The 27,862-nt window shown below is 33.4% G+C and overlaps 1 protein-coding gene across 6 annotated transcripts; it reads right to left on the minus strand.

The window, feature by feature from the left end:
- Positions 1 to 3,294: 3,294 nt before the first annotated feature.
- Positions 3,295 to 22,463, minus strand: LOC134265968 (cyclin-dependent kinase-like 2). 6 transcript variants are annotated; one of them, XM_062748168.1, is made up of 15 exons: positions 22,181 to 22,463; positions 21,997 to 22,080; positions 21,369 to 21,418; positions 18,996 to 19,199; positions 14,726 to 14,920; positions 14,240 to 14,418; positions 13,000 to 13,112; positions 12,675 to 12,814; positions 12,052 to 12,270; positions 10,903 to 11,393; positions 10,351 to 10,392; positions 8,243 to 8,326; positions 6,358 to 6,566; positions 6,082 to 6,194; positions 3,295 to 5,802 (listed from the first exon to the last, which is right to left on the minus strand). In XM_062748168.1, the coding sequence occupies exons 3-15, from the start codon at positions 21,375 to 21,377 to the stop codon at positions 5,752 to 5,754; spliced, it is 2,049 nt and encodes a 682-aa protein (XP_062604152.1). In that variant the 5' UTR covers positions 21,378 to 21,418; positions 21,997 to 22,080; positions 22,181 to 22,463; the 3' UTR covers positions 3,295 to 5,751. The 6 variants fall into 6 exon arrangements, with proteins under 6 accessions (XP_062604152.1, XP_062604173.1, XP_062604166.1 ...); XM_062748189.1 differs by lacking the exon at positions 21,369 to 21,418; XM_062748182.1 differs by lacking the exon at positions 10,351 to 10,392.
- Positions 22,464 to 27,862: the final 5,399 nt, after the last annotated feature.

Raw genomic sequence — 27,862 nt, forward strand, 5'->3', positions numbered from 1 at the left:
CTTTAAGATCTATTGAAACAGAATTTGCATGATTATTATTGTCAAGATAAATACTAACTATTAAAAAAAATATGTGTGAGATTTGCATTACACATGTACTTAAGGTAGTCCGATCCTCAGGTTTATAAAACTAGCAGTTAAGTAATCAAAAATACTCATAAAAGTATCACTGAATCCACAAAGTTATGTAAATTTGTCCACAGTATTTCTTTAAAGTTAAAGATTAAAGTTAATCATATTAATATATAGGGAAAATTGCCAAATCTTCAATATTTTTGCAGAAAAAGAGAATTGGAGTATCTGCAATGCATGCTCTAATTGCAAATTGATCAACAATTATATTTTAGGTTTAAAAACGATAGGTATCCAGGTATTCAGAGAAATTGTCATGATTTTTATACTTTTTTGGTATCTTTTGTTTTCTATTTCCATCATATATTCTTCAGTACATAGTGTAAAAGGCTTTTGCTATCATTGCAAGACACCATAAATCACTACGTATTTCAAATCATACTAATAAGCATTAGTATCTAAGCCTGGATTCAAGAAAATCTTATTTCTCTAAAACTGTATTATTTCTTCCCCTTTTATTGGGTACAAATATAAACTTTTTAAAGACCTTTTCTAAAACTTCCAAAAACATTGAATCTTATAAAAATGTATAAAATGAAATTTGTTGCATGACAAAATTTCATTTTCAAGCTTCATTTTGATGTATTTCAAATTAAATATTGATTTTTGGAGTTATCCTTCCTGGCTGAGGATCGGATATCCTTAAACTGATAACATTCGTCGAGGTGAGCTTCGTAATTTTGACAACCTATGTTTTTTTTTTGAAATTGAGTTAAACACAAATTTAAGGAAAGTGAGGTCATGGTCAAAATAAAAAAAAAAAGTTGAATAAAATGCAGTTGAATAGCCTTCATCAATATATATCTGCATATGTTTGATTAAAATCTTTGAAGCTTAAAATAAAAGGAAAGTGTGACAGAAGGAAAGGGAAGATGAACATGACAAACACTTTATGCCCTGGTCATATTCTTGGTGGAGCATAGCATTAAAAAATCATATTAGACTAAATGCAAGTTGTGCTTTATGTTGACCTAATGTGTCCATATCTCAAGGTCAAATACAAATCTTGGTTAAAATGATGTCATTTACAGTAGATTTCCATTTTTAGAATTAAGAATTTGTAATATGTTGAGATATGAAATTCATAATTTAATTATTAGCTCTTCTGAGCCAGTGGCTCAAAAGAGCTATGTAATGCTATGGCCATTTATGTGGTGTGTGGGTAAATTTTTAGAATATGGGCCATAAATCAAGAACCCATTGGCCAATCCTTGTCAAGTTTGTCTCGTGGTATTCTTGACCCAAGAGCTACCATTTACACTAAATCAAGGGTTAGGACCCTTAAACAGGGGGAGATAATCAGGAAAATAAAACTAAAATTACTGGTTGCTAAAAAATCTTCATCTCTAGAACCACTGGGCAGATTATCAAACTTACATACAATATGAGGATATGTTGTAGATTAAAATTTGCACAGGGAATAAGGCAAAGGGAGTGGTCTCAAGATCACTTCAAAGTTGACCAAAAATTTAATTTTATAAAAACATTGATATAATTTTGCTAACTACTGTAAAAGCACAAATACTCGCGGGGGATTAAATTTTCATTTATTTGGTCGTTAACAATTATCAATGAAATTAAATCCCACATGAAATTTAATATGACTATCTATTGAATAGGCTTACTCTCACAACAACGAAATTACATGCCCACAAAACTAATTTTGATGACAAATCAATGAAATTTTATCCCCACGAAAATTTGTGCTTCTACAGTATAAAAAAAAAGACTAGGTTTATCAAATATTTTAAGTTGATGCATCTAAGGACTTCACATCACGATGACTCAAAAGTAGGTCATCGTGACCTACTTTTTGAATTTTGTGGGCATTTGTTTTCAAATTGATTTGGAAGCATATTTTGGACACTTAAAGGCCTATGTTCATCAAACTTTGTAAGTTGATACATCTTGGGTCTTCAGAGAAGGTCGATCAAAAAGTAGGTCACGACCTATTTTTGAAATTTTATGGCTATATTAAAGTAACTCAGGTACTTATTGGCTTAGAATCATCAAACTCTGTCAGTTGATGCATCTTGATTTTTCAGAGAATTTTGGCCAAAAAGTAGGTCACTGTGACCTTCCTTTGACATTTTATGGCTATATTTAAGTATCTCAGGTACTTATTGGGTCTTCAGAGAAGGTCGACCAAAAAGTAGGTCACCATGACCTATTTTTGAAATATTATGGCTATATTAAAGGCTTAGAATCATCAAACTCTGTCAGTTGAGGCATCTTGGTTTTCAGAGAATTTTGGCTAAAAAGTAGGTCACTGTGACCTTCTTTGGACATTTTATGGCTATATTTAAGTATCTCAGGTACTTATTGCCTTAACAGAATCATCAAACTTGTCAGTTGATGCATCTTGGATTTTCTGAGAATGTTGACCAAAACGTAGATCACAGTGACCTACTTTTGAAATACTATGGCTATATCAAAGTATCTCAGGTACTTATTGGGTTAGAATCATCAGACTTTGTCAGTTGTTGGATCTTGGGTTTTCAGAGAAGCAGGAAGGTCACAGTTACCTACTTTTGAAATATTATGGCTATATCTAAATATCTCAGGTATTTATTGACTTAGAATCATCAAACTTTGTTAGTTGATGCATCTTAGGTCTCCGAGAAAGTCAATTAAAAAGTAGGTGACGGTGACCAACTTTTGAAATTTTATGGTCATATCTAAATATCTTAGGTACTCATTGGCTTAGAATCATCAAACTAATTGTCAATTGTTGCATCTTGGGTCCTTGGATAATATCAGTCGAAAAGTAGGTCATGGTGACCTTCTTTCATCATCACAAACCATGGCCGAATAGTTCGTAGCTCATTAAAGTATTGAACAATACAAGTAAAGCATAGTCGGAAATTGACCTTTCATGCGACCTTCCAAAACCAAATCGCGGTGTACGAAATACTGCTGATGTAAACTGTTGATTTCAATTGCGATAGAACAAAACTTGTCAATGACTGAATATGACATCAAAATAGAGAGGCGTAAATATTCAAGATTACGACACTTTTTGTAATCAAGCAGCCACGGGTAGGAGAGAGCTATATGCGGACTCCGGACCGTGGCTTGAGACGATGACCTTCTTCTGAAATATTCTTTATCTTTATAACTCAGATAATAAGGGGCTTAGAATCATCACACTTTGTTAGTTGATTACCCTGGGCTCTCTGTGTTTTAACTAAAATGTAGGTCATGATGACCTACTTTTGCAATTTCAAGGCTTTAGTTATATGTACAGGATACTTAGAGGCTTCAAATAGAAGTGATAGATTGTACAATTTATCGGAAGAGCGATTCAAGGCCCTTAGGCCTCTTGTCTTTAAATTGATGATAAGCATTGCTGTTGTAAGCAGCAATAAATACATTGATCTACTGATCACATAAGGTTACACGATAGTCCGTGAACTTTATATTCAGTACTTTTTTTTTTTACAGTAAGAAGAAAGAAGTTTAAGATTTCCTTCTTTATTTCTTATTGAAGTATGATACAAGCACCCAAAGAGTGAAAATACACAAAATGTAACAAAACAACATCCTTTAACAATATGTAAGATTCAAGTGTAAAAACACTTAGGTATTCAATACTGAATAATGAATCATTATGCAAACAATACTGAATACATGTATATAAATGCTTATACTGTTTTATATGATATTTAACTACATGAAAGAAATTTGAGCATTTGTGTGAAAATGATGTCACACAGCAACACATTGTGCATTTGATTTCTTTTTTTTAATTTGCATAGATAATATTGTTCATAAAATAAACATTCACCAAGAATATTTCTCATCTGAATTCTACCCAGTTCATCAATTAATAATAAAGAAATTTGGAAAACTGCTAACTATAAGGCAAATGCCATCTTTGTGTGACTTGAATATTACATACAAGCTTTGAATCATTTTTCATTTCAAATGGGCAAAAGATAATGAGGAAAGATTCTTGGTACAATTTATTCTTCACAAAAACATCTTAATAACTGTATTCATTAAACAAAAGTAGGAAATGCAGAAAAATGTAGATTGACAAAAAAAGTTCTCTACTAATAGGAATGGTTTGGAACACATTGAACACTGCAAGTTCTGAAGCTCTGATAGACAGTGGACTAACTGTCTGCGTGCCCTACTAGAATACACACAATAAATAGATACAACATCAACTCTCTCACTCAACCACGCTAAAGCACTGGAGTATATGGATTATATTGAATTCTGCTTGTGCATATGAACTCTTGGAAAAGTGTTTAGATTCAATCTTATAACATGGTTTCATTCTTGTATACAAATATGGTCAATAAAAGTTTCAAATTACAGTGTATGCTAAGAAAAAAAAAATCTTAATAAATTAGATGGTTCTGTATGTCCTCTGTCAAGGCTCTCAAAAATACTGTCCAGACGTCTCTTTTTAAAATACTGTATTACATTTGGCTGTGTTTTCTGTTTAGTGCCTTAGACAGAAAGCAACTTCCACTAATTTATGTACAACACTAAATGTCTTGCATCATACACTTAAATAAGAATATTAACATCATTAGAAAGGTGTTACATAAAATCAATGCTAACTTGTTCAAAAATCAATTTCCACCAAATATCATACAAGCTAAATATAATATATTTACAGTAGTATTGATATTCATACTTTGTAAAACCCTTAAATTGCACAGTGATCAAGTAAATTAAAATTTTCAGTGATTGTTTTCTTTACATAATGAAATCATTGGCACACGTATTGTGTTCATGACTAGATTTCATTGAAGAACTCGACCTAAACATATTCAGAAGACAAGCTTAAATACTAGTAGCTAAAAAACTATACCTGCTATATAATACTTCTTAAAAAAGCTGTGCAATGTCCACTTAGTTATTGCGTAGTATGAATTTTCCACTTTCACTAAAATTGTTTTAAAACAATATTATTTATGCAAGTCCGTTTACTTTTGAAGGCCAAAATCTAAAAAAAATTTCAGTTTTTAGTGTGCTTTAATAGTATCATAGACTAAAATAACTGATGTTTATATATACTTCTGAAACATCAACAAAGATTTATCAATATGTGAGTATTATTCATTGGACAAGGGTGCATTTTGGTGCAATTAGTCTACTATTATTGTTACTTGGTAAGACAACTAGATTTTATCTCAGCACCAATAGGAGTCATGACTATTTCAAATTAAATAAAGGAATGACTTGACATTTTACTATTTCACATACAAATTAACAAATGAGTGTAACATCTGAGAAAATTTCTACAATGTTTATATCTGGCAAAAATTAAGAAACAATTCCTTAAATATTTCCCTAGAAATTCTATCCATAATTAAAAATCGGCATCATTCTGAGTTGAACAAAAGGAAATATAGCACTACAACTCTGCAACTTTCAGTCATCCTGCAAAATTTGCATTCAAAATGGTTTTTAAACTTTCTCTCTGTTTGGCATTCTACAGTAGGGTATATTTTTACATATTGGAAAATGGGTTACACATGAAAACACATGTAGTTTACACAAATAATCCTCACTGTCCCTTCAGTTTCACACTCTCTGACAATCACACTATGCATTAGCAGAGGTAAGGCAAGGGTGTTTGAAGTGGAGAGCCACATCATGTCAGACATTGGGAAGATTACCCTCTCTTCCATCCGAACTCTGGGTGTCACTCTGCAAGAAAATGAATGTAATAATGAATAAAGATCTAGAAATATGTCCCCAGAGGATATGAATGCCCTGCCAGGGAAATATTAGCAACGTCACATGAAAATTTGTACTAGTGCATAAAGTTGGCAAGAATATCTTGAATAGTTTCTTTAAAACTGAAATCTAAAAATGTTCAATTCTCACCAAATATTGTACAAGTGCATATTAAGCTTATGTTCATGACTGGGCATAAAAATATTCCTATTTTTAAGGTGCAACATTTCAGAAGAGAAGTATGCTTACCATTGTCCCTGAAAATGGATCTATGTTGGTTATATGAGGTATTGTTGCCACAGATGACCTCTGCATTGCCATACTCAGACTCTGCTTCCCAATTTTGGGTTTAGATGGATGAGCTGAAACAATACTTTTTAATGAATTTCTCCCATTTGGAACAAACAATTCAATAAAGTTGGATACATGCATTACCTTAGAGATTTCATCCTCTTTCATTGGATGTAATAAGCTTTTATACATTGATTTAAAGCATTAAAGTCCTTGTAACATTATGACCAATACCTTCAGCACCTTTGACTTCTGGTAAGGTTATAAATTCCTTGTCTCTTTTATCGGGACTCTTGGCTTTCATCTTTTCCTGCACTTTATCATGCAGAAAGCTTCTCTCTGATTGGAGGGGTTGAGGGCTTAGTGTAGTACTGTGATGACTTGTGACTTGGCTCTTTTTTGCTATATTTGGGGGAGGTTTCTTAACCATTTTATCGCTAACCCTAAAATGGAGTAATCAAAAATTCAATGAGCACAATACAAGCATTTTTGTACAAAAAAAAAACACTTTTGATGTTGAAAACACAATTAAGTTGTACAATATATTTAAAACATGTTTTTCAATGTTAATATTGGGGTCTCATTACAAAGAGTCCAAAATGCTATCTTCAAAGCTTTGGGGTTCTATTATTTCTGGTCCATTAAGTTAAAATAAACCCCGGTTTGATGTAAAGTACATTGTTCAACTTGGCTAGATTGCTTCGATTGTTAACAATTATCCCATTTCCATCAAGCTCTGGTTATTCCTAACAAAATATTTTGCTTTTTATGGGATTTAACAAAAACATATTCCAATTTTACCATAACTTTAAGGTCTCTGCAAGAAAACTCTCTACTGGTATTATAGAAAATGTTTAGCTATGTGACAAAGATCAATTCCTAACATATATTAAATGCACTAAAGGGTTTACAGCAGATAACATTTCAAATTCATATCAAATGGCTAGTATAAATCTGCTTGGCATAATTTAACATATATATCTGATTTGTCAATAGATTTTAATATTCTGAACAAGTGAAGAACGAACAGACATACAATGCTTTTGTATTAAATTAAAACCATAACTGTGATTCAGATCTTGATGACTGTGAATATTAAAATTAAACATTCATAAGAATTTATAGTGACTGACATAGTTAAATCCTCAAAATGCAAATTGTTATCCACATAAAATCAGGAATAGCATTACTGAGGGATTTTCTTTTGTTACTTACCAAGCTTGAGACCAGATATCCCTACATTACAGATTTACAGTGATTAACATTTATACAAATTCTGTCCGATTTTTATTGGTTTGCTTAACCATATAGCCACCTTACCAATGCTTAGAAAGAAATCAAATGCATTCTTTGATTAGTGTATACATGAATAATAGTGCAGAAATAATTTTAATTCAAATGAAAAAGAACATAGTTAATTAATAATTTATAGAGTAAAAAGTGATTGCTATCAATTAATCTTAATTATTTTGCTACAATCAAGTTGGTCTTTGTATATTTTATGTACAAAATGAAAAATTCTAATCTTCAGTGATTTTTTTTATCTAATAGAATGGTGCTTTAAAAAAACTGAAAAGATCAGGTAAATTTAAAAGATAATAGACATATAAACTGTTGCAGAAACAGGAGATCATGAATTGAAAAGGGGGATAAAAATGCAGACATGTGACTACAGTAATAAACAAAATCAGCAAAAAGTACAATTACTTTGTCAAATAAATCAATGTAAGAAATATCATATAAAAAGTAACATCAGCCCCCAAAAGATATTTATTTTATACAATGTAGAAATAAAACAGTGGAGTACTGTAAATCACTTTTTATTTATGAAAACTTTATTTTCTGCGTAACTATGCGAGACAATGTAGACGCGAAAATTTCGTTTTCGTATAATAATAGTATTCCTTAAGATTAAAGAGAGCAATTACCACAATTGAGAAGATTTTGTCTCACTAATAATAAAGAGTAAATGACTATCTTGTGGAAAAAGGAGTCGCAAAAATAAAGTGATCTACAGTTTGAGTGATTTTAGTAGAATTAGCAGATTAGGAGCATGCAAGATACAAATAACTGATTAAGCTGCCTAGTATTCTGTAGTCTCCATTGCTACACCTCTTACCTCAGTGGAGGTGGGCCAGAAAATGGAGAACTCATTATATTGGACAAACTTATATTGTTTGCAGTATTGAGACCCATCGTCGGACTGGAAGTATATAATTTTGTCATTTTACTCACTAATCAATATTTATCTTGTCATCAGGTGCTTTTCTTGAAATGGAGACAAATTTCTATGTAAAACTGTTATTAACTTGAAGATTTTGTGAAAATTACAAATTTAAACACCAAAATAAGCATAAACCTACAAGAATTCATACATGTATTATATCACAATATATGCAATCAAGAAAAAAATGTCAAAAGTTTAACAAACAATTTTTTACTTCTACCTTAAAGAAAGTGGAATAAAAATGAGAAATAAGACAAAATATATGTATGTATTAATATAAAAACTATTATGATTGTGAATATCAGAGGGTATGCATTTTCTAAAATTAACTGACTTGTAGATTTAATCATGCATGTTAAGAACTGTAAATAAAACAGAGACTTTAAGATTGCATCTACCAGGTAACAATAAATATAAGAGACACCAAGAAGAAAAAATTAAGAAAAATTCCCCTGTATATTATTACTTCAATCATCACGTGACCTTGATCATTTATCAGTAATCTTGGATAGCGGATAGGATTTATAACATAACCTCACGTAGCAGCAAATTTTTTCTATAGGTGACCTTAAAATTGAGCTGTTAGCAAGGTAAGGCATAGATACACCTTCTAGTTTGATGCATTTGATGCATTCTGTGAATCAAATATGTTTGTTTTAAGTCCCTTCAAGAATATTTCACTCATATAGAGAAATCACCAATTGCTGTTGAAGAGCTGCAAATTAAGGCCTATACTGCGAACTTATGGTCTTTAGAGAATGAAGGATCTTTTCTGTGTAAGCAACTACTGCAAAATTGGACCTACGTTTATATGGCCTCATCCAATGGCCCAGTGTCCATGTCACACAGTGGATTCCAACCTGCTATGTAGGGATCAACTCCTTATTCAGTGACTTTAGAGCAAACATTTTAACCACTGCCCCACACAGACAATGTCAAATATGAGCATTAATTCACAGATTCACCAAAGTTTCAACAGATTCCTAATGTATTTTATATTCTTATTTCAGTGACCTTGAAGTGAGGTAGCCAAAAAAACTGAAGTGAAGGTCTCAAACACCTAAATGATCTTGGTTCAAGATCACAACACATTTAACCATTTGCAATAGTTGAGCTCGTTTCAAGCTTTAAATTCTGTTACGAAGTTATTTTCTACAAAAGATGCAAGAAGCAGGTAAATCCTACTCACCCCCTCAAAAAAAATTAAAAAATAAACGCTTACTTGTGAGGAAATAGTAAATGTACATGTACATGTAATGATGAATTATAAGGACATGGTACTAAAAAACAATAGCTTCTACAAATAACATAGAGAGAACAAAATTTATTTCTATCTAGCGATATCTGCTATTAGTGAATACAGGTACATGTATATACACATATAAATATGTTTCTGAAGATGTATGAAGATACTTTTATGACATACATGCACTAGTGTCTGAAAGCATAACATGTACATAGTGATATGTTCCTTATAAAATCCTACTGCATTTGCTACTTTGAAGTCTGGGTTCTGCATACCTTATGTTATACCCTTTACCTTAATCTGTTCATATGCCCAGAGTAAAAATTGTACAATTATTACCCCATAGCTAGAGTTTGGCCCATATACATATCTATAACTATCCTTTCTAACTAGCTAGACTGCCGATATGCCTTGGCATATCACATATATTATATGTGTTAATTTTGTTACCTTACAATAGGGTCTGGGGACAAAAAACAAAGGAAAATCATAATTGAAATCTCAATAATAAGATAATAAGCTTAATATGTAGCAAAATAAATAAATAAAAAGTCAAAGCTATACATTAATTCAGTCAACAAAATCAACAAGTCATAAAATGTTTGAAATATTTTGTATGATATAAATACATGTATTAGAGAATAACATGGAACAAAAAAACTCAGGTATATTGGTTAACATGCTATTCTACTGTTACTTGTATGGACTACAGTTATGTTCTAGTTTCTATGGTAGGGAAATTTGCTTACGATACCTGGCAAGACTTAAGTACTGGGATCTAATGACTAGAGGTTGTCTGTCAATATAAAGCCAAACAGTCACTGATTCATTCCGAGAGAATTTCAAATCACAAGAAAGGTTCAGAGAAACATTTATATATTAATGTGTGAGTCGGTTACTGAAAAACTCTGTGAACATCATTTTTCCCATAAAAAAATTATACTCCAAAGTCATGTGCTATGTTACAGTATGGTAACATAAAGGTAAATCAAGTAAAAGTTTGGTTACCATGTACATTTTTAATTTTTGAAAGAAAATTAAACAATTAATTTATATAAGATTGCATAAGATTAGCTAAGTTTTATTTTTTTTTCTGTAAGAAATACCAGTAGGTACTTGTATTACTATATAAATTATTAGATGCTATCAAATGAATGTCAGCCCATTTACTTTAAATTGTTCTCTAACAGGGAACTGAAAAATTGTAATATCGATAGCTAGACTAAATTAATTACCATTCAGTACCTGGAGAAAAAATCTCACAAACGGAACAAACAATGTAAATGGACATAAGTGTGGATTTTACCTGCTTATTGAAGGCATGGATGGAGGTGTGGAAACATGAACAGTGTGTCCTGAATTATTGATGGGAGGAATACTGGATGATGTAGCTGACACTGTACTCTCCTTACTGTTCTCCTTGTCTCTCTCATTCTCCTTGGATTCGGACTGTTTGACATCCGATTTCTTGTCCTCTGTCTTATCCACTTTATCGTCAGGCTTCTTATCCTCTTGTTTTTTACTGTCTTTTTTATCACTTATTTCCTCTGCCTTTCCTTTGCTATCACCTGATTTTTTCTCAGTCTTTTCTTCCACTTTCTTTTCATTTTTATCAGACTTTTTGTCTTTAATGTCCACTTTGACCTCTTTTAATGAAGTGTCAGATTTGTTTTTGTTTTGATTACTAGGAGTAGATATAGACACATTACTAGTTCCATTAACAGTGCTTGGATTTGCTGCTTTTTTCACCGTCTTATCGTTGTCTTGCACTTTTTTCTTATCTGTAGCCTTTGAATCCTATAAAAAATGACAGAAAATAAATCTGAAGTCCTTACTTGAAATGCATTTCCATTCCAAATCATTCAGCCATGCCTAAAAATAGCTTGAGCCATAACATCTGTAAAATTTCAAAACTGTAAAAATTTCTATAAAGATCTTTATAGAAATATAATGATATGATATTTGTTTAACTTCCCAATACTGTAAACCAACTTTTATTCCTGTGCGAGAAATTTTCATGAAGTTCGCGAGAGCCTCGTTATCATGAATATTTCTCGCCGCGAACCAGTCCTTAAAGTATATTTGTCTATTAATAACAGATCAAAAAGGCTTGATCGCGAAAATAAATCCTCGTGAACTAGTTTATCCCTGGTAAATCGCGAAATAGTCGTCGTGAATAAAAGTTGGTTTACAGTATGGGTGAAGTGCCATGAATTTTGACCTCAGAACTTAAGGCAATGGCAGTGAATATTAATGACTACAGTGGAACTGGACTTAATGGTTTTTATGGTCTTATCTGAAAGACTCAAAACTTTCACTTCTAAACCACTGTAGGCTTTTGGTAAAGGAACACTCACAATTATAAATTAAAGTAGCTCAAAATCACAATGTAAGAAGTGTGTAGCTACCACTGTGACATCACAATAGTCAGTTTTTCACCGGGTGGGTCACTTACCTTGTCTTTATTGTTGTCTACTTTCTTTTTCTTTTTATTACTCTTGCTATCGTCATCATCTTTATCACCAGCTTTTAGAAGGTTGCTTTGATTCTCTTTTTCAATCCTCTGTTTTAGATCATTTTGAAATCTTGAAACAAAGCCATCTTTGGAGAAGAAGTCATGCTTTATAAGCTGAGTACATGTGGGACGTTCATCAGGATCAAGACGTAAACATTGCTGAAATGAAAAAGTATGAAATTTTATATATCTCAGTGAACATTGCTGAAATGCAATTAAGTATGATGAATATTTCAATGATCACAACATACACTTTTCAATACTATATTTTGTCCAATTCTCTTTCTAATGAAGACGTAGATTTTTACTAATTGCATTAAGTTTGAATATATGGTTTGATTATGAGTCGCGGGGACCTGTGAAATTTCTTTGCTATATCTGTAATTCGTTATATCCGTATCAGGAATTTGTTAAATTTATATAGCTGGGGATCAAAGATAACTTTGCTATATCTGTGAATTGCAATATCCGTGTTCGTACTAAACAAGTCTTACTGTATTTAACAAGAAAATAAAAGAAATCCGTCTTCTAATTTCTGATTAAAAGTACAAACTAATAATTACCTTCATTAATTCTAATGACTGTGAAGATATCCTGTTGAATTTCTTTTCTAAAGGTGAAATCTCTCTGACTTCTGGCAACCGCATTCCAACAAAGAGTGGATTCCTGAGAAAGACCTCCTTATGCCTAGGAGTTAGGTTACCTGAAGTATTGATATTTTATGTGTAGTTAATTGTATATTTCTGAACTGCAAAGCTTTATAAACTTTGTTAAAATAAATAGTGATATGCAACAAAACCAATTTCTTTTTCTTATATATTCTTTCTCTTTAATATCGCAGCCAGTATGTATTTCATATTTTACTATAGTTTTGTGATACTTAATTACCAAAACATTTGACAATATGATATAGCTGATCTATGTCAGAATCCCCTGGGAAGAGAGGCTCCCCTGTCAACATTTCTGCCAGTAGACATCCTATTGCCCAGATATCCACTGCCCTACAAAACAAAGGAATTGTAATTTAACTACATGAATATTGACAATATATGAATTAAAACTTCATATAAATGGGTTTATTATATATTAACTAGGAAAGTATTCTAGCAACTGCAATCCACTGCATTTCGTTTGCATAATTTGTTTATATATAATTACTTTTTTTTTTATTTTCTCTTAAATGCATGGTTTTGAAATACAGTGATTCTTAGACATTACCATGAATGAAAAGACAATGAAAAGTAAAGAAAATTTAAGATAAAATATTCAAAATATATCAATAAAATAGAAAGTCTATATATGAAAAGATTCCTCCTATCTTCGAGAAGTGAATTTATACTATAGATATTTAGACTAAAGTCATAAACTAAAACAGATGCAATATTTGAAGTAAAAAACCTATCCTGGACCAGTAGGTCTGCACCTCATTTGAAACGAAGTGATTTTTTTTATTCAGAAAAATTCATTTGAGCCTTAATTTGCCTCATGCGACCTAAAGACGAACACCATTAGAGTTCTGGTCAATTTTAGGTACTGTATACAGGGTTATTTTCGCCCCATTTAATTTTCGCCCTTTTACACTTGCAAACAATTTTGTCCCGTTTTAAATTCGCCCAATCAGAGTTTCATTAAAGAAATTATACCGTATTATTTCATTTCGCCCCATTTTAAATTCGCCCAAATGAGGGTAGGGCGAAAATAAAACAAGGGCGAAAATTTCTCTTTATACAGTACTATCTCATTACTTCAGCTCTAAAATAAATGTTAATAGTACTGATGTTTGTAATTGGAAAAAAGCAAAGAATATACCCACAGTACTTTAAATTAACCAACAACTGACATGCCAAAATTTAGCCAATAAATTATCATCAAATTGATTTATTTTTAAATATCCAAATCCATTGAATTTTATAGGCGATGTAATGTTTGAATTAGTGAAGTCAAACCAAAGATTTATGCTAGAATTAATTTTTTGTATCAAATTTACTCTGACTAAGGTCTGTACATTCAGTGTAAAATGGCAATGAAATGGTTTATCAGATGACTTCTTGTGAAACACTGAAATGATCAATCAAGATAAATGTACCACGGTAAGATTTTAACAGGCACGTGGTTCCTGGGTACTCACCTTCCATACTTGGTGTCCCCCACCAGAAGTTCTGGAGCACGGTACCACCTGGTGGCCACATAGTCTGTGTAGGTTTCACCTGGTTGTGCAAGAGTCCTAGCAAATCCAAAATCACATAACTTCACTATCCCTGACTTACTAACCAGTATGTTTTCTGGCTTTATATCCCTATGAATAATCTGAAAGAGAAATAATAAATCCAAGTTACTCTGATGATCTGTTTCGTCAACGTTTAGCCTTTCAGAGCTGTCAATGATTTACAAGAAAGCTCTGTAAAGACTATATAGCTTTTTTTTATTACAGAAAAAATGTGAGGTGCATGGACAGCAATGTAAATTCTGGTATTTCAAACTTTGGAGAAAAATGGAAGAATGGAAAAATTGTAAGGCACATTTTAATAAGCCTTATGCTTAAATCCTAATGGTTGGTAGCTCAGTGGCCTTTTCGCTAATGACTAAAACTTAGAGAAAGTTCAAACAAGCTTACATTGTGTAAATGGCAGAATTCTGTGCCCTTCAGAACCTGCCACAGGATTCTTCTGACTGTGTTTTCATCCAATCCATTAGGACACTTTTCAAGTTCATCCAGCACAGTATGATCCACAAATTCAAACACTAAATATAGTCTTTTCTTTCTTCTGAACACTTCTATCAAATTCACAAGGTGGTCATGCCGTAGTTGCTACAAAAATAAATGAAGATATTTAATAGATCTTACATTAATATTTTATATTTAAAAAAAATTGTCATTTGTGCACAAGATTGTTTCATAACACACAAGTATTTTACCCCTTATAGTACAATTATCATTTTTCTAAAAAGGCATTGCTGTGTTTCAGAGATTAATAGTAATGATTTACTTGCTTTAAAACATGTATTTTTATATATCCTTGCCTTTTGATGTGAGCTATGAGAGAAAACATGCAGATTAATTAAAGAAGGCTAACTTGGACTATATTGATCATGAGTTTAGTATGCATCAGGGAAATATAAAGCTTAATCACTGAGTCAAATCTATCTCTGATGAAATCTTCCCCTTCACTAAATTCTTCAGGAGACCAAACCTGATACTCAAGCCTGGTATAACCATCAGACTAATATCTTGTATATATAAGTGCAATGCTTAAGATTGTTATATTATGGTCACTGAGAGAATGTATCAGTCACGGCACAAAATAATCAGGTTACATGTACATGTAAAGGAAACTAATTGCATTATGAATTTTTAATACTGTACTACAACAAACCAAAAGTACATGGTGAAGAGATCAATACTTCAGGATGTTATGCAACTAAGAGATATCATTTCTATGTGTGGGTTAGAATATTTAGGGGTACATACATGATCCTTAAACCCATACAAGGGCTGAAAAGACAAAGCTTGCCTTTACAAATCTCTTCTTGAATACACTTGGATATATCCTCAACTCGAATGTCATTGAATAGAAATTTCATAATTAAGCTTAAATATATCCTTTGTTAGCTATATTTTCTTTAGTATATACTTCTGACCCTGCCCTGACCAGTAAGATTGTTATGCAATTAAACTTCTTCCTGTAGGTACACATAGTTTTTAGTGTTGAACATTTCTTTTTTCATAATTTTTGTTTGACTTTTAAACACTACCTATTAAATCTCTTGTGCAGTGGAATGATAGGTGTATTAACAACTTTAGTAGTGTGTTTATAGATACACTGAAGTTTGTCAATTCATCTCAAAGGACCTCTATTTTATCAAGCTTCTCTGCTTATCTACACAGATATGATGAATTAAAAGAGTGTATTATGTAAGATTAAAATATAAAACCTGAGACTAAATCCCAGAAATCAAGAACAGACACCTAGCATTAGTATAGCGCTGGAATCCAGTGCCTTCCATGCCAGTCATATGTCTTTTAAGATTCCAGTATGTATATTTGTTAAATATTTCTTCTTAAACCAGGTATACATAGGGTATTGATGGTCTATACTTATAGAATCAAAAGTCTGAGAGAAAAAATCTGCTCAAAATGCATGTTTACAAATCATTTAATTCTAACAGAAAGAATACACTACTTATACACGTACATACATCATAACGCATCTCTGTTACTTTGAAAATTATAAAATATATATGTCAATGGATGTCTGGATTATAAGTCAAGGTAGAGGGCTTTCTCAAATGAGAAATCCTGTTGTCAAGGTCTGCAGTGGAGTCAGCTATAATCTCTTCTCTTGTTAGTGTATATAAACCAAATCTGTCCCGTAGTCCACAGGATAAGTAAGGATATATATACCAAGTTAAAGGCCAGTTGTGCATGAATGCTGCTTTATTTGAATTTGAATGAACAATTGAATTAAAGCAAACCCTTTTAATGCCCTCATCCCTATGTGCAGACAAATAAATGAACAGCTCATTTTGCCCGTGCTTGGTTGGATTTGAATGTGCCATAATGCATATTTAACCAACAACAATCCAAAATATTTATAGATATCAGTGATTATATTATAAATGGTTAAACAAATATCTATGAGTATGCCCCATCGAAGATATTGTTCAGACTCCAAGTGTAAACCTGTCTGGTCTAACATCCAATAAAAGGATTATAGAAACATAAAACCCCAACAACAGACCTTGTAGGTGACTTAAGTAATTTATAACAAAAATCGAATTGGCACAGCCAGGTTTAAATTCAATATACCCTGAATGGCAAAAAATGAACCAAACAAAAACATCTGCTATAAAACTCTTGATAGAAAAAAATTAATTGATGGCAAGTGTTGAGTTTTTGATCTATTACCAATAGGAAAGTTTGTTAAAACAAAATTTGCTAAATTGTTCATGCTGTTTTGCATTTAGTCCAGTTAATAAATACTGTTTATCATTCTAAGATATTTCAAAGTGTTATGATCAATAATTTTAATGATTTTGTACTGGCTTCTTGATTTTATGTTTAACTAACTGCTGATGACCTTTGAGAGCAAGATGCGACCAAAGGATACTTATTGTTCTTTGAACCAAAGTTAATGTTTACTTATAATACTATATTTAAATGATACATGTATGGCAAACTAACATCATTTTAAAGGAAAAGAACTAAACCTTTATTCAAGGAAGGAAAGAACTATCTTTTTAATCTAGTCTTCCCTAAAACAGATTAGTTAAACATCTATATAAGCTTAAAACAGACACAGAGTATATATATTTGTAAAAAAAAATAAAGATGGTGCACCAGCAGGTAAGTGGTTTGATTCTAGATCAGATCTCCCTGAAAAAGCCTTCCACTGATAAAATTCTATACTATGATTACTATCTGTCTCTTACAAGTAACCTCTGCTTAGGCTTTACCTGAGTGTTGTAAAATTAGTCAGTGTTTCAATCTATGAATTTAGAGCACATGCATAGATATACCCCCCCCCCTTCCCTGCAACAAAACATTGTTCAAATTTTCAATCAAGTTACCATACAAGAAAAAAATCTTTCTACATGTAGTGCCATATACTGTTTGGTACACAAAAACTAAATGAATTGTCAGACAGACACAACCACTCCATATTAATTATTTCACCCCCGAACACCATAGCTACGGCATCTTGCTGAACTATATGGTTATAAGGAACAAAGATTATAAGGTACATTCTTTGCATCATTTTTGAAGAAATAAATGACATCAAGTTACTTTGTAATATAAGGGTATTTCACGAAAAGAAAGTTTTCAAGAAACCCCACTGAGCTATTTAATAACATTAATCAATTTAACAAAGGCTGGAGAATTTAATGCATTAAAACATTCTTTTTAAATCTGGGATAAAACTCTTGTCAATAGTTAGTTAGGCCAAGTATACATTTGCTTCTTTTATCAATATATAGCAGTGCCTCATAAAAATAATCATGTGAAGATTGAGACTTACATGTTCACATAATGAACACAATGAAGCAATATAATTTTATCAACATGTCTTGAACAAACATTTTCATGGATGAAGGGGGTCCATCATTTTTAAGAAACTTCTAAAAATTGGCCCAAAGAATTCTTGATTTATACTTTATTTTTATGTATTTAAATTTTCAAAACTTCACAATTTAATCCTTATCTGAAACTGTCTATGATCCACTTTGGAGACCAATAAAACATGTACAACTGCATAACCAAAGACATAAAATAAAATCAGATCATAAAACATAAAGAATTTGGCTGATTATCCAATGTAAATTGAACTATGCTGAACAATGATCACCAATCCAAAGCTGATATGTCTACCTTAAATGCACATTCGGATAATACTACGGTAATAGCATTAAATTTCAATACTTAATCCTAAGCTAATATATCAATATTGACATATATTTGCACAACCATTTTCATAGATATGAAAATTTGTTTTTCTTTGCTATGCAAAAAAGATACATGGACAGTATGTTTAAATGTATATTGTTATTTTTAATATCAAAAGAAAAACATATTTGTGTAAGATATTGTTTAACACTAAAAAAAACAACATCATACATGGGTGTGCAGGCATAATTTTAGTCATAATTATTTCTATTTTTATCTCATTACATGTAGGTTTCATAATGGTTCAACTGATATATATATCTTCTTTTTCTCCCAATATCATTATCATGTGAACAAAATTTATTCAGTAAGTGGCATCACAATGAAAATGCTAATAATAACTGGCTTTTCTTTGGATTACAATAAAATGGTAATTAATCAAACCCAAAAATGCTGAAAAGATGGTAGATGACCCGTTTCATAGGGGAACTATTTTCTTTACCTTGAGCATCCTGACTTCTCGGAGAGCGATTTTCTTGACCATTTTGTCGTCCTCACTCTCCAGGAACTTCTTGATGGCGACCAGCTGTCCTGTCTCTTTGTGGCGACATTTGAGGACCATCCCGTAGCTCCCCTCCCCCACCAGTCCTAGATTCTCGTACTTCTCCATTGCACGTAACAGGGATGCTCCTCTCACTTGAAGAGTCTGTAAAACATGGAGGACACACTTGTGTTAGAGTGTTCATGAAGTTACAAGCCTTATCTTACAGCCCTCGAACAGGACTTGTCATCTAGGCTTTACCTTGTATTGAATGATATATCTTTATGGCATTGGAGTGTGCTATACTTAATTAATGAAAAACTGTCAGTTTCATTGTACACAATTTCAATACATCTTTGCTGGTACATGTATGTATGCTATTTAATCAATAAATATGCTCATATTTGCAAGTACTATTATGCTTTTGATGCAGAACTGCAAATGAATGTGAATACATCTTTGAGGTTTATTCTTAAATTTCAATACTACTAATAAAATATGCTAAATCTGTTCAGAATAAAAATATGACTATGGGTTTAACAATTAGATATAAGAAAAAAATGTCTTCACTTGATATGTACATTTCTTTTCATAAGACATCTTGAATATAATACTATACCATGGAACTGACATGTCAATCAAAATGCGTAAACATTTTGCTCGATTAATTAATTACTGTTAACACTCAAATTCGTTTTGACAAGACAACAAAGAAAATATCAGTGTCACTGTCACACATGCAGTTGAATGTATGTGCATTTATTTTTTCAGGGTCAAAATCAAAGAAATGTATATTCTATCGTTTGATCCTAATTTCAAGTTTAAGCACTTACACTATGTTAATCATGAGCACAAAATAATCTTACACACAATTTAAAGGAACTTTTGTCAAACAACTTTATGAGGCTGTTGTGCTTTGTGCACATGAATTGTGGGTTTGACGTACATTTTGTATTGCTAATTCCTGGACAATACCCAAAATATTATTACAGCATTATAGCTGTATAAATTATTTCACAGATTAAAACCCATATTAAAATGGGTAATGAACATTTGACATGAATGACCAGCCATGTTTCTAGTGTTAATTTTTGCAAAGAGAAATGAGAAGAAAACACTCAAGTTAAAATAAAGTAATGCACATGTTAATGCAATGCCGATAGTCCGATACCGAGTACACAATTTAAATACTTTTTTAACAAACTATTTACCATAAATTGTCTTTGGATTTAATAAGATCGGTATATAGACAATTTCCAGGTATATGCATTAGAATTTTATAGTCACAGATATTATAGACTATCAGAAAGTGACGAAATCTGGAAAATGATTCTGTTTTCTTTGGAATGCAGTTTAACAACCTTGCATTTCATGCACATTCATAATTTTAATTAATGTCTGTCAAAATCATACATGTATCATTTGATGTATAACAGTAAACACATGCAAGAATTTTATATTAAAAAATATCAGTGTTTTCCCTATATCCAAGTCATTTGGCTTCAATTGACAAAAATGCCACTTTGAAATGAAAATTTGTTGTGAATAGGTCCACAGAGATTTTGTTCATAAACCTCAAAGCCTGTTACAACTGATCTCTAACCCCTTACTTTGAAAGAAAGGGAAAACACTAATATCCCATCTACTGGTTAATTATCCATTTATGTAACCATCTAGTAGGGTGTTGTCATTTCCTTCATCTATAACCATAAATAAAACAGAAACAATTCCATTTAAAATGACAAACTGACTCACTATAATTCTGATTCTTTCATGAAGGTACACAGTTGAATTCAAAATACCTCAGATACCATGGATATGTCCAAGTCATTTGGTAGACCCAAAAAAATTTCTTGATGTATTTTGACTTCAATATCTCAAACCTCTGGATATTTTAAAGTTTTCTCATGTTGTTCATAATAAATATAGCCCAAGAGAAATCATCAAATGTCACCTTTCAGAATATGTATAGGAACAGGAACTTTATATTCACAACAAATAATATAATCTGCACCCAAAAACCAAAAATTAAGGTTCCTCATATCATCACAAACCTTTCTCACTGGAAAACATCTTACTCCACTGACCAATTTTAACTTATCAAAAAGCACATTAAAGAATGTTCAGGTTAATTATTTTCTGAATTCATGATGGAGCTTGTCTTGTAAAAGTTTTGGGCACAGATTAACAAAATTAACATATACAGTGTATATATTATAAGCACTGTTACTTGTATGTTTAAAGCTAAGTGCTTCCATGCAAATGAGTTCCATGCATTACATATGACATAAACTTTCTTATGTATATGGTACCTTTAAAGTCACCTTCACTTACTTTGGACATTTTTCTTCATATGTATCAACAATCATGGACTTCTTACAGCACTTTGAAAAAGTTTGATGAGTTAATTGATTATAAGCTATGGTCATAAAAAGTTAATGCAATCACACTTTTCAAATTATTATGGTATGTAAAAAATGGAGTAACAAAAAATCATAAACACATAACATACATGTTATATGAACATTATATACAAGTGTTAGACTTCATAACTGAAAAAATGTGTGTAGGAATATAAATAGAAAACATTTTGCAGATTGTTAGTTATTTCAGTATTTTAACTCAATGTAGGATTCCTTAAGAAAAAATACTACATTGCTTTGCAGTCTAGATCAATTAATATTAGTATTTTTTTGGTCCTACAGGTTTGCAGAAAATGCAGTCTAAAATTACATTTAGTGTCTGTGGTATATGGGCATATATGGGAACACAAAATCTTAACATGCTAAAGGAGATATATAAATTAACAGACTTGAATCAACTGACTGACTTTCATTGTTTTCATGTTTAAAATCACAATTTTCTTCAAATCATAAGAAAAAAAAAGTTGAACACTCCAATTGAAAGATATATTATAGATCTATCTATTTTTTAGTTGTAATCTTTCATCGTACCTACTTACCTTACAGCAATAAAGTAGTCCAATTATCAGGCCATACTGGAGATAACTTTTGTTGTAATTTGTGTATCACTGACAGGTCGTCTGCTGCAACCAAAAAATCAAATGCATTTACTTTGTTTACTTTCTTTAACTTCTCTCTCCTTGAACACCAAAAGTAAGCAGCTAAAAATAAGATTACAATTACAATTTAAATCACAAGTGTCACCATTTGATCGGTCATCACATCGGTTGAAAATCCGACGAACAGAAATGTTGAACAAACTCGAACTGAAGCGCAAAAACGAATCCAACCCAAAAATTGGATCAAGAATTTTTTAGGAAGATCTTAGTTAATTATTTCACAAAACAGCAGCTTATTGAAGTATTTTCATAAAACAGATGTAAAGAGAATTAATGGTAATTAGTCTTCATCATTAAATTCATATTCGAGCGCATGTATCTACTGACAACAAATACTGACTGTGCTGTTCCATGATACGAGTGCACAGAACGTAAAAACTTGATACAAATATATGTGACGACATCAGAAGGCTAATAAAATTCAGAATATAAACAATTAAAAAACAGACTATTTTGGCATGTTCTTTCGCTAAATACTGTGTCCATTGTCTTAAAATATTTGCAATACACATTCAAAACAGGACTTTTTGTCCAATAGATGGAACAGCGGTATAAGAAATAGCTCGAAATAAATTTCCGGTTAAATTGGCGCGGATTTTGAAATGAAAATTTCTCTCTTTTTTCGAAAACTTAGCTAAACTTAAAGAGAACAGAGATCAAAGCATATAATCTTTAGTAGAAGTTCTTAACAATTACTTCACAACAGTTATGTATATAATAAAATAATCTGAATAACAAGACTTTTAGTAGATCAACTAACATCTGCTGCATAAAGGGAACAAACTCTTCAACTTTTATTTCATATTTATCAGTTTATCTTTTAGCTGGCGTCATAATTTCATAAATACATACATGTATTTTGTACTCACTCATCGGTCAAACTTTGATTTTTTTTATGCCCACTCAGTAAAACCGATCTGTCTAGAAACAATTATTTTAAAGGTACAACAATATAGCTTCATCACCTGCGTACAATGTTTATATCTCACAGTTGATTCAATGCACAACAGCAGGCTCTATTTATGAACAATTTCTATAAATTAAGTTAACTTACTGACCAATAAGATGATGAAACACGAATATCACAAGGCCGTAACTACCATTGAGGCAAGTGAGGCAAATGCCTCACTAAATTTTTAGAGTTTTCTGAAACCTGAAAAAGTTTTACATTGAACTTATGAATTATGTGTGTCTTCGTGCTAAATGAATGTTTTCAACTTTTGTTTCAATTTCTGTAAATCATCAGGTGCGTCATTTTCATTTGGAACGCATGTAAAATATAATTCAAAATGTTTGTTTTGTAAATTGTTTGATTGTTTAACATCCCTTCCAGAGACATAAAAATATTTATATCTCTGTCCCTGCTTCTAAGACTTTCTCATTCATATTGAGACACCAGTACTTGCCGGTGGAGGGCTGCAAGTTTTGAATTTGTACATGCACTGGGCTTTCAGGGTCACTGAAGATGATAGAATAGTGAGAGATATTTTTGTGCCATCACTTCTGTTAAATAGGACCTCGGTTTCTACGTTCTCATCCGAAGGATTGGTCCCTGCATCCCGCAATGGGATTCGAGCCCGAAATGTTCGGATCAACTCCTTTGTCTGCGACTCTAGAGCATATGCTCTACTATATATGCAACCACTATGCTACGCGGCCACAATTCAAAACGTAAAAACTTCCTAAGATTAATCTTTTGTTTTCTAATACCCAGGTTTCAGGATCCCCCCTCCCCCTGGAAACCCCCAACACTGGCCATCAGGTACTACCCTTGCCCCGTCTGGGACTAGGAATGCCCAGCACCCTTGCCTCACTAAAAATTTGAGCCTAGTTATGGCCTTGATATCAACAGTATGGATTAAACAGTTTACTGTTAAAGTCATCATTTTGATCATTCCTGTGGAAGATACAACGACCCTGTCAGCAAATACAATCTGTCATTAAGTTAATTTAAATGCTGATGTACATTTGTCATACTAATTGTTTGGCCATTACTTGTGTCAATGGACTTTTCCTCTTTTTCCTGATCAGCACACGGCAGGTGTGACCGGTCGACAGGGGATGTGTACTCCTCCATGACTCCTGCCACCTATGTACTAACCAGAAGTCTCTGTCGAGACTGTAGCTCTACTGGTTTGTACTGATCAAAAACTGATGCACAGAATTATGTATCTTAGTGTAGTCTACTTGTGTGATAAGTATATTGAAATCAGACCAAAACTGTAGAAGGAGTAGCATTTTAAAGGAATTCCACAGAAAATTCTACTTTTAGTAACCATGGCAACACCGTTCATTGAAATCAAAAACCGATGCACTATTATATGTAAATTAGTGTAGTTTACTTGTGTGCCAAGTGATAATGAAATCAGACCAAAACTGTAGAAGGAGTAGCATTTTAAAGGAATTTCTCAGAAAATTCTATTTTTAGTACTTAACCATTGCAACACCGCTCATCGAAATCAAAAACTGATGCACTATTTTATGTATCTTAGTGTAGTCTACTTGTGTGCCATGTGACATTGAAATGAGACTAAAACTCTAGAAGGAGTAGCGTTTTAAAGGAATTTCACAGAAAATTCTAATTTTAGTAACCATTGCAACATCGTTCATCGAAATAAAAAACCGATGCACTATTTTATGTATCTTAGTGTAGTCTACTTGTGTGCCATGTGACATTGAAATGAGACTAAAACTGTAGAAGGAGTAGCGTTTTAAAGGAATTTCTCAGAAAATTCTATTTTTAGTAACCATGGCAACATCGTTCATCGAAATCAAAAACCGATGCACTACTTTATGTATCTTAGTGTAGTCTACTTGTTAAATAAGAGTTCTTTCTATTTGTAATTTTAGTATCCTTTATCAACTGTGTCATACAATGATCAAGATCTGAAAATAATAGAAAACTATAATAACAACTGTAGTAACTAACTACTGATAAACTATAATAAACTGTAACATTATCCTATATCTCCCCCCAAGTCTTTTGGTAGGAAGTGTCCATTTAGTTTATAAATGAAGGAACTGAATGAAAAAAAGACTGATATTTAACACATGATAATATTAATGGCTAATGATTTGTCAATTAGGGGCTGGAAATCACTGTTGAAAGTCTTCATTTATTCAATCCATATGCTGATTGTAAAGTTCATGTTGTGTGAGTTTATTCGCAAACAAAGTCTTTTTGCCATTCTGGAGCATGTCTGATGCGGCTGGTATATAGGTGTTCAATCGTTGGTATAGCAACCGTTGCTTCTGCACAAGGTGGTTCTCTGGCAACATCTGGTGGTGAGCTGGCATCTTGAGTCCTTGGCTCAGTGTCTGTGAGCGGATGGCATGGTTTTTGCACCTTGATAGGAGAGGGTGTCTCAGATGGGAATTCCGTGGCAGGCACGGGTGACTGTTCCTGCATTGTGACTGTTTTCATCGGTGTTGTTGATCCAGGCCTCACTGTTGTGTCCATGTTGAGAGCGGGGAATGTGACAGGCCTCAACAGGGAAGACAATGGTGGATGTGCCTTAGAATCAGTTTCTATGGTAAGTCGCTTTGGTGGCAACTGAACTGGAATACATTTGCGAAGAAATTTCCTGTTCCGTAAGGTGACACGTCTAGAGCCATCAATGCGCACGACATACTGGTCAAACTGGCGCACCTCAATGACTACTCCTGTCTTATCCCACTTGCGAGGGAAAAGTCCAGTTTGGTTCTGCATACGAACATGGTCTCCAACTGAAAGAGGTGGTAGTCTTTGTGTATGTTCGGATAGTCTTTCTGCACATTGCATATGCCTGTTGCGCAATGCCTCTTCACGGGCAAGAGATGTGCTTTGCCACGTTGGATGAGGCTTGTATTTCCCAGGTGGGATTGGGATGAAGTCTCTTATTGGTCGACCAAATATGCATATGGCTGGAGAGAGCTTCGTGTCTCTGTCTGGTGTATTTCTGTATTGTAGCATGGCTCGCTGGAAAGCGTCTGTGTCAATGTCACCAGAAGAGCTAGTATTGTCCATTAGAAGGCGCTTGACTGTCTTGACTCCAGTCTCTGCTCTGCAGTTACTGTGGGGGAAGGCTACTGAGGATAATCTATGATGCACACCCCAGTCACTAAGGAACTGCCTTGTAGCCGTAGCTGTGAACTCTGGTCCCCCGTCAGATGCAAGTTCGTCAGGTATCCCGTATGTGACAAAGATGCGTCTGAGACAAGTTATCAGTCCTTGAGCTCCAACAGCTGACTGCTCTACGATGGGCCAGTTTGATAGCGGTATATGGTTACCTTTGTAAGTAAAGTAATCAGCACAGATGCACTGGAAGGGATACTCCGGGCTCATTGGTGGAACTGGTGGAGCACTCGGGTTGGACGGTGCATTGCGGTTGCATTGTTGGCAGTTTGCACGATGAGCGTTTATGTCCGATGTTATCCCTGGCCAAAATACAGATGTCTCAGCTCTAGCTATCATGGATGTAACTCCTTGATGGGCTGAATGTAAGGCATCTAGGACTTCCTTCCTTAGTGATTGCGGGATAACTATGCGGTCCTTGTACAGAATAACCCCATCAGTGGTCGACAAGCCTTCACGGTACTGGAAATACTGTCGTAGAGATTCTGGTACTTCATGATGGTGCTGTGGCATTCCACCTTCTATGATCTCACTCAGTAGTAGCATATCTTGGTCACTGGCTGTAGCTACACGAACTCTGTCCCAGGTCACCGACTTCACGCCAAGGGCGTTCAGTGATGCAACAGCAGTTGATCTCATGAGTTCATCTCTGCCACTTCTCCGGATGTATTTAGTATTTGAATTTTCCATATGAAGGTTCTCTAAAAGTCTGTGATTGGTTACTTGCACAACATCATCAGGTAAGATAAGTTTCTCTGCATCACTAATAGGATGGCGTGAAAGATAGTATGTAGCACGGTGTTTGACACCAGGGATATGGACCATACGGAATCTGTATCGAAGTGTTTTCTCCTTTAAGTTTCTCAGACGATTGTTTGAAATGTCTTCAAGAGATCGGTCACCAAAGATCTTGAGAAGTGGTTTATGGTCGACTGCAATGGTTAGGTCCTTGCATCCTAATATGAAGTATCTGGCCTTGTCCAGGGAATCTGCAACTGCTAGTGCCTCACCCTCTATAGGTGCATAGCGAGACTCTGATGGATGATTGAATCTGCTGCCGACAAGTGTGATCTTCCATCCAGATGGACAGCAAAAGGGTTCTGTCTTCTCACATGTACAGTGTTTCTGTAGGAGCCAGAACCCGATACCTGATTTGGACCAGTCAGTTGTCAAACATGTGGGTCTGTCAGGGTCAAAGATGCGAACACCATCTTCTATTTCTCTTACAATCTGTGCTTTTGACTCCTCAAATAATGTCTGCAGGTGTTCATTCCACTGGAAAGCAGTTCCTGGCTTCAAGAGATCCCGAAATGGTAACATGCGCTTAGCCATACTGAAGGCGTATGAAACCTGATTCACAAGGCCAAACCATGAACGCACATCCGTGATGTCTTTTGGTGTGGGAAAGTCCATGTTAGCTTGCAGGTATCTCCGACAGGGTCTGACTTCATCAAGGGTGATTTCAAAGCCGGCAAACTCGACCTCATCTGCTCCGAAGACAAATTTTTCTGGGTTGAGTGTTATTCCATTCTTTCCACATCAAGCCAACGCACTGCCTGGAAAAAACTTTCTTCTAGGTCATCAGCCCAGAGTAAGGCATCATCAACGCACTTGGTTTTGTTTGGAATGTCT

This window comes from Saccostrea cucullata, unplaced genomic scaffold, assembly GCF_032062105.1.
Source record: "Saccostrea cucullata isolate Sc308-1 unplaced genomic scaffold, CSIRO_AGI_Scuc_v1 ctg157, whole genome shotgun sequence".
Classification (NCBI taxonomy): domain Eukaryota; kingdom Metazoa; phylum Mollusca; class Bivalvia; order Ostreida; family Ostreidae; genus Saccostrea; species Saccostrea cuccullata.

Bases quoted from the DNA above. Each gene is read 5' to 3' on its own strand.
- LOC134265968 (XM_062748168.1), bottom strand. The intron at 14,921-18,995 runs GTAAAGAAAATA...TTATTTTTGTAG, and splicing joins GAGAAGTCAGGATGCTCAAG to CAACTACGGCATGACCACCT. The intron at 6,567-8,242 runs GTAAGAGGTGTA...ACTCCATTTTAG, and splicing joins TCTGGCCCACCTCCACTGAG to GGTTAGCGATAAAATGGTTA.